The sequence below is a fragment of the Chiloscyllium plagiosum genome, unplaced genomic scaffold (genome assembly GCF_037043375.1).
Source record: "Chiloscyllium plagiosum isolate Xiang-an unplaced genomic scaffold, Cpla_swu_hap1 HiC_scaffold_17, whole genome shotgun sequence".
In the NCBI taxonomy this organism is placed as follows: domain Eukaryota; kingdom Metazoa; phylum Chordata; class Chondrichthyes; order Orectolobiformes; family Hemiscylliidae; genus Chiloscyllium; species Chiloscyllium plagiosum.
In genome coordinates this window covers 69,349,448-69,355,777 of record NW_028270155.1, presented here as the reverse complement: position 1 = coordinate 69,355,777, position 6,330 = coordinate 69,349,448, and the positions used below count along the sequence as shown (strand labels likewise).

The window sequence follows — 6,330 nt, the reverse complement described above, 5'->3', positions numbered from 1 at the left end:
GACATCAGCAGTGTGAGTTAACTTTGCATTTGAAAATGAAATGGCTTTTCCGAAACTTTGCTTCCAGTGATACGTGTGATTTCAGACGTGAAATAAACACAGAAACTACAAAGTAACGTTGAACATATGAGGCTCAAAATACCAACTACACTCTCAGAACGTTAAACGTCATTGCGACATACCTCGCAGAAAACAAACCGGAAACGAATCTCAGCAGTTACCAACTCGCACGAACTGTACAGAGTCGTCAGTTGAATCCATTGCTTAGAATGACAGCGAGGATGAATTTTCTTTGTTTGATTCTACTTGAGTCCATTCTTACCGGTACTTGCTTATTTAATTGACAGATCTGCTTTAATTAATTAAAGGCTTTCGAAACAGCTCCTCGTTCATTTAAAGAATATTAATTCATCTCTCTGTTGAAGTATTGAATTCTTCTATCTTGATGCCGTATACGACAGTTATCTGTATCTTACTTTGTTTCTAACAGCTGCGGATCACACTTCGTCCAGTGTTACTCAAACGCCCAAAGAAATAACTGTGAACAGAGGGGAGGACGTTACATTCCACTGCACATTCCCCAGCTCTCGGCCCCGTTCAAAACCGAAGGTTATTTGGTGGAAGCAGATTGGAAATGATCATTTTCAGACGCTTCCCAGAAAACGATTTGGTGCTGACAATGAAGCATCAGCTTTCTGTAACTTGCTGAGCGTTACCATTCAAGAGTCTGGAGTCTACCACTGCGGTGTGATTTATCAAGGAATAGGTCAAATAAATGGAACTGGTTCCCATTTATTTGTGCACGGTAAGTGAGAGCGTGATACTGATCGCTTATTTCATGAACGTTTGCACTTTAATCATGGGGACTGATCACTTGAGCGGTGACCTACACTTAGTAATTCGATTCTCTTGAAAGTATTGTAATTGGACAATCAATATCACAGGCAAAAAACGGAATCTTTTATAACTATTAACCATCATAATTCCAAAGGCACCTTAAATACCAGGTGTTTACCAGCAGAATTTCCGATGCAAATACTCGACAACAAGCAACTTATGTCAATGCGAGCACAACAATGTAGCTAGTCTGTGGTGTGTTATTGATGTCCTGACTACACCCAATTACCCCTTCTGAGGTTGAAGCGTACAGAAACTAGCTCTTACATAATTTCCGCGTCATGGCTTGAAAATCAGAGTGAAGTTACTTACTGATGAAGGGGAGCAATTCAAAAGAAGTCACATTTTGAAGCTTACAACGCAGTAGATTCAGTGCCCCCCAATTAGTATCTAAAACAATACAGATAATCGGTAGCTCCTGGGGTTCAACAGATTTAATATATTTCTTGAGTAACAATACTTTGGTTTTGAAATTTGGCTAACGTAATAATCATCATTTGAACGACAAGCAGCATTTTCATCGTTACTCTTCATGTGAGCGTCAAAACACAAGGGCTGATGAACATTACTTTCTTTGTCCTTTCCACTGCCCGGGCTCATTTGAATTAAGTTATTCAAATACAAGAGACAAACATTTCTCAGCAAATTGTAGCTATCTTCTGCCGAGAAAAAGCAAGAATTGGAGCCGATACTTCAAGTAAAAGTGAATAAATGCCACAGTTCGAAAGCTTGCACATAAAGTTATGTAGACAATAAGCTGCGTCTTTGAATGCTGAGATTGTGATAAAACAGAGTGGTTGAAAAGCATGCTCAAATTTAACATTTTCCGGTTTTCCAATAACATGGCTTTTTCAATTCTTTTCATGCAGTTTCCCCAGTACCACTGAAAATTACGTCCAGGTTAAATAAAGAAAACTCACCAGTTTCTTTGACCCTTCTGTGTGAAACAGTTCCATTTTATCCGGAGGATTTCACTCTCGCCTGGTATATAAACGACTCCGAAACTACAGTCGGAATAAATACTAATAAAGTGCAGAACAGCGAGGGGTTGTATGAAGTATCCAGTTCTTTGGCTGTGTCTCGACCTCCTTCGAGTAATACCATGTATACCTGTTCGGTATCTCACGTCTCCCTAAAGACTCCTGCTGTCGTCGTCCACACTATTTTCACACTTTCTGGAGACCAACAAGGTGAGTTAACTATTGTTATAGTATGTAACGAAATGCATCACATAATGTATGCATATTATGGAGCTAATCTGCAGTGTTTTCGTGGGAAATGCCATATTTTAATTCCTTCTATTAAGTTGTCATTTGTGTTGAAAGCAACAAAACCTTATTTACATTCTAATTCCTTTATTTATGTCGTAGTAATAATGTTTAGACGTGAGCTGTTCAATCCATTTCTGCCTTCATCTCATTCACTAGTTTTGCTTACGTGTAAAAATGCTTCATTCCTGACGACTGCCTACTTTCCCGATACAAAGGGAGGTCTTTGTTTTGTTTGGTTTCGCCCAACCTGCATTCCCCGTTGGTTGTGTCCAGGCAGAATTCTAAGACATCCCTTATCAAGTACTGTATTATCTCTCAACCACCCAGGGCACGTTCAATCGGGATCGCGCTCACGCTTAACACAAAGCTTATGTGAGGACGAGACTTGTCTATGGTGCGCAAAGTTGATGCATTAACTTTGACAATATATTGTCCTGTCTTAAAACGACAATTGACAAAGCTTGTAGATGTCTTTTGTTATACAATGAATATCAAAAAGACAGTTCACTTACTTGCAAAAGGTTCGTAATCCGATCACCCCATTTCAGAATTTGATGTGACCAGCGAAGAAAATGCTTGTGAAATCATGACTCTAATTTCAAGAAAACGTGTGTTAATCCGTAACAAAGTCCAGAAGAACAGTATTTTAGTCCAAGGATAATCACCCAGTTTTGTGTCCCGACCTTTGCAAACAGTCCTTTGTGATGTACAAACCAACAATCCATTCCAGAAACTGATTCCGAATTTGCCATCTATTGGAAATGGAAGTGACTTCGACATTCAACTGAAAGAATATTTGGCACTTCTATTTTTTCACTGCCCTTCAACAATGCGGTTCTTGCAGTTCTTAATAGTTCCTATCCAAGCACCACCAGCAATTAATGTCCTCTTAATTTTGCAGACAGTATCAACAGTTCACTCATTTTCTGGACTCCAATTTGTGCGGCAGTTGGATTTTCGTTTCTCGTGCTTGTGACCATAATTGTAAAGCGATATGGGCTTCGATCTAACAGAAGTAAGAAATACTGTCAACTCTTGATTTTCGATCCAGTTGAAGTCTGAGGACAATAAAGGGGATGAAGGGGAATTAGCATGTTCGGGAGAAAGCCAAATGATTTAAAGGTGAAAACGCAAATGATTACTTTCTAAGCGAGTTCAGATTGTTTCAGACCCATTTCATAACGCAGAAATAGTTATAATTTTGTGATCAGTATGTTAATAATTCTCAGGAATATTAGTTTCGAAGGAAAAACGTCACTTTTGAACATTAACAGCTTCATTTCTGGCAGGGTGCAATTCATTAGAATGTTAATATTTCTCAGGAGTATTAGTTTCCAAAGAAAAACGTCACTTTTGAACATAACTAATGAATTGTACCCTGCCAGAAATGAAGCTGGCAATGTGATTCTTCTTCCTAGCAATGATTCTTCCTTAAAGAACGGGAGGACTAGAAACTGATGTTGACCATGTCATATTCTCCCTTCTTCATTATTGTTGTGTAGCAACTGAACATTGACAGTCTTTTTCAATCGCTTTGATTCAGAAATGTAACGCTTCATTTTCCACACGAAAACTGAGTTAATAATTCCATCTCATAGTGTAATTATATTTCATTGGTATGCAGATGAAGGAGAATGCACAAGGCAACCGGATCGTCGTGACAAGGTAATGAGTTCATTCCTTCATCACCACAGGGGTTTGCAATGCCCGGGACGCATGCAATGATGGCAGAAATATGCTAATCACCTCAGAACGCTTTAAGGTTATTTATTGAAGTATATGCTCACTCAACGACGTTTGAAATGCAGTTGGTGCAATGGCCTTTTTGATAAATAATGTTAATTGTATTTTTAAAATCTGGTCATATTTATGAGAATGTTTCTAGCTAATAGCACTTTACACTTCCAGTCATTATTTCGATTGAAAATAAATCCTCTCCAATGCCGACACTTTTTGACATTGAAACATTGTGTTACGAAATGCATGTCAAGAAAAGTTTAGCTTGTAAAATTGCCCACAATGCATTAATGTTTGTAATGTCGTGAATATATCTGAAACGTGGATTCTGCAAGTGATGTCGGGCCAAGGGTACATTTGTTCCCTGCTTGGTGAACGAATTGTTAAAATCATGAAATAGGGACTTAATGAAATATTTTGCATCTGTCCCTGGCAGGAAGCGCCGTCGGAGGGTGTGCAATACACTGCGGTAGAATTCAACAGAGGCAAGAGGACTCCAAGACGTATATTTGAAGTAGAAAGAAGCACATACGCCGAGGTAAGACTGAATAACCAAGGGAGAATTTACATTATTAGGATGAAATCGAGATTCAGGATGTCAGTGAAGGCTTTTGCCTCAGTTCACATTGACCATGTGAGATACAGAAAGTCAGTTCCATGTCCTTCTGATGACCACTTTGAGGACATCCTGTTCCATATTATTCCAACAATATTTCTAAATGCTGCCTTTACAGGTCGGACAAGACGCTGTCGCTAATAAGGTGACATATACTGCTCTAAAGTTGAATAGTGCAATGAAACCGGAGAAGTACCATCATCCCAAAGAAGGCATAGAGTATGCAGCGCTGCAGACTGGAAGATGAAAAGGAACAGAAGATAACTATGCACCAGCAAGAAATAGCAAGCCGTAACAAATTAGACGCAGAAGATGTTTGGACGTGTTTTGATTGCATGTTTTGCAGATTTGAACTTCAGGCGTGTTAAATTTCACTTCTCCGTGGATAAGCATTCCAGCGATATATCAGATAGCAATAGTTAGTACTTGTACTCTAATACCAGATTAATTTTACTTAGTTGTTGTCAAGAGCACCAATGACCTGTGTTGAAAGTCGGGTGGAAAGATACTTTGAGTACATGGAATGCTGCCTCGCTTGCTCAATTCTCGTGCATTCAATTACTGACCTCTTGCATCATCTCAGAATCTATGCTTTGCCCTGCTATTAGTGAAGTCTCAAAGCCGTGCAACTTTGTCTTGCAGATGAGCAATTCTTTTTCAATAGGACATTGAACCTGATGTAGGCAATGTGCTCTATCAGTCTAACCCTACAATCAGTGCCAACAGTATGAGTCAAAGGCACGTCATGTGTAGCCAGCAGGCAACCATGTCTCAAAACCTTGGTAGTACTAAGCATTCAGGATGTCTTGAAACACGAAGTGAAGAGCAATCTCTAATACAATTCTAAAGGACAAGGAAAGTGAGGTCCCTGATCAGGTTGGTCTTGGTCAGAGTCTGCAGTCTAAGGACTGGAATATCGCCAGTCCTGTTGCTTCACGGAGATTAGTCCATGGCTGGGATTAAAACTACTCGTCAGATTGATAGTCACGAGTGAAGAATCTGGCCACAGCTTGCCCAGAGCTGTCCTATTAGGTACATTCACGGAAACTAAACGGAAAATGGGATGAGAAATGAAAATGTCTCAGAGGATGAATGAGTAATAGAGAGCGGGCAGGAAAATGGAGTTGAGGACGAGAGGAAATCAATCATGTTTGTGTCGAATTGCGGAGCTGAATGGAGGGATGGCATTGGTTTTACCTGCTTGTGGCTCTTATATTCTTATGTTCTTAGGAGTGGGAGTCCCTTTGCTCAAAAAGCAGTGGATATAGAATCTTAAAATAATTTAAAGCAGAAATTGTTCGATTGTTGATGACCTAGGGAATGAAAAATCGAGGTTAAAATTTGATCGGCCATGATCTTATTCAATGGTCGATCATAGCTGAAGGGTCGAGTAGTCAAGATTGGTTTCTATGTTCACCTGGGACTAACGCAGGGAGACTGTTGTCACTTGAAGGAGTCATGGCAATCTGATCGTGCAGTCTGGATGCTTCAGGCTAAATGGGGGAAGGTGGACTGACAATTGTGAAAGGGTTGCAGCAACTATGTTTGAATGACCACGTCATGTAAAAGGACAGTTAGAAAAGGAGTAAGGGAGAAACATGGTTCATCTGTCGTAACGGTCACTGTGGCAAGGAGGAGGATAAGTGTAAGACCATGCCCGGTATGGTCACCTCATATTCCAAGGTACTACTGTTTTCTTCGATCTTGCTGGAATTCTGAGCTGGACAATGTGAATCACAATGACAAAGAATATAGAGAATGAGTGTCTCCACTTGTGCAGCAGGGGGCTGTAGGAATCTTCTAATATGA

The 6,330-nt window shown here is 39.9% G+C and overlaps 1 protein-coding gene across 1 annotated transcript; it reads left to right on the top strand.

Annotated features, from left to right (window-relative positions):
* Positions 1 to 269: 269 nt before the first annotated feature.
* Positions 270 to 4,768, top strand: LOC148147403 (uncharacterized). The gene is made up of 7 exons (XM_087995619.1): positions 270 to 324; positions 491 to 805; positions 1,767 to 2,087; positions 3,070 to 3,183; positions 3,793 to 3,840; positions 4,346 to 4,443; positions 4,640 to 4,768. Exons 1-7 carry the CDS (start codon positions 270 to 272, stop codon positions 4,766 to 4,768), a joined length of 1,080 nt encoding a protein of 359 aa, XP_087851745.1.
* Positions 4,769 to 6,330: the final 1,562 nt, after the last annotated feature.

Excerpts from the sequence above, each read along its gene's own strand:
- LOC148147403 (XM_087995619.1), top strand. The coding sequence starts at position 270 with ATGACAGCGAGGATGAATTTTCTTTGTTTGATTCTACTTGAGTCCATT. Across the intron at positions 3,184-3,792 it reads TGGGCTTCGATCTAACAGAA|ATGAAGGAGAATGCACAAGG; the intron begins GTAAGAAATACT and ends ATTGGTATGCAG. Across the intron at positions 4,444-4,639 it reads AAAGAAGCACATACGCCGAG|GTCGGACAAGACGCTGTCGC; the intron begins GTAAGACTGAAT and ends CTGCCTTTACAG.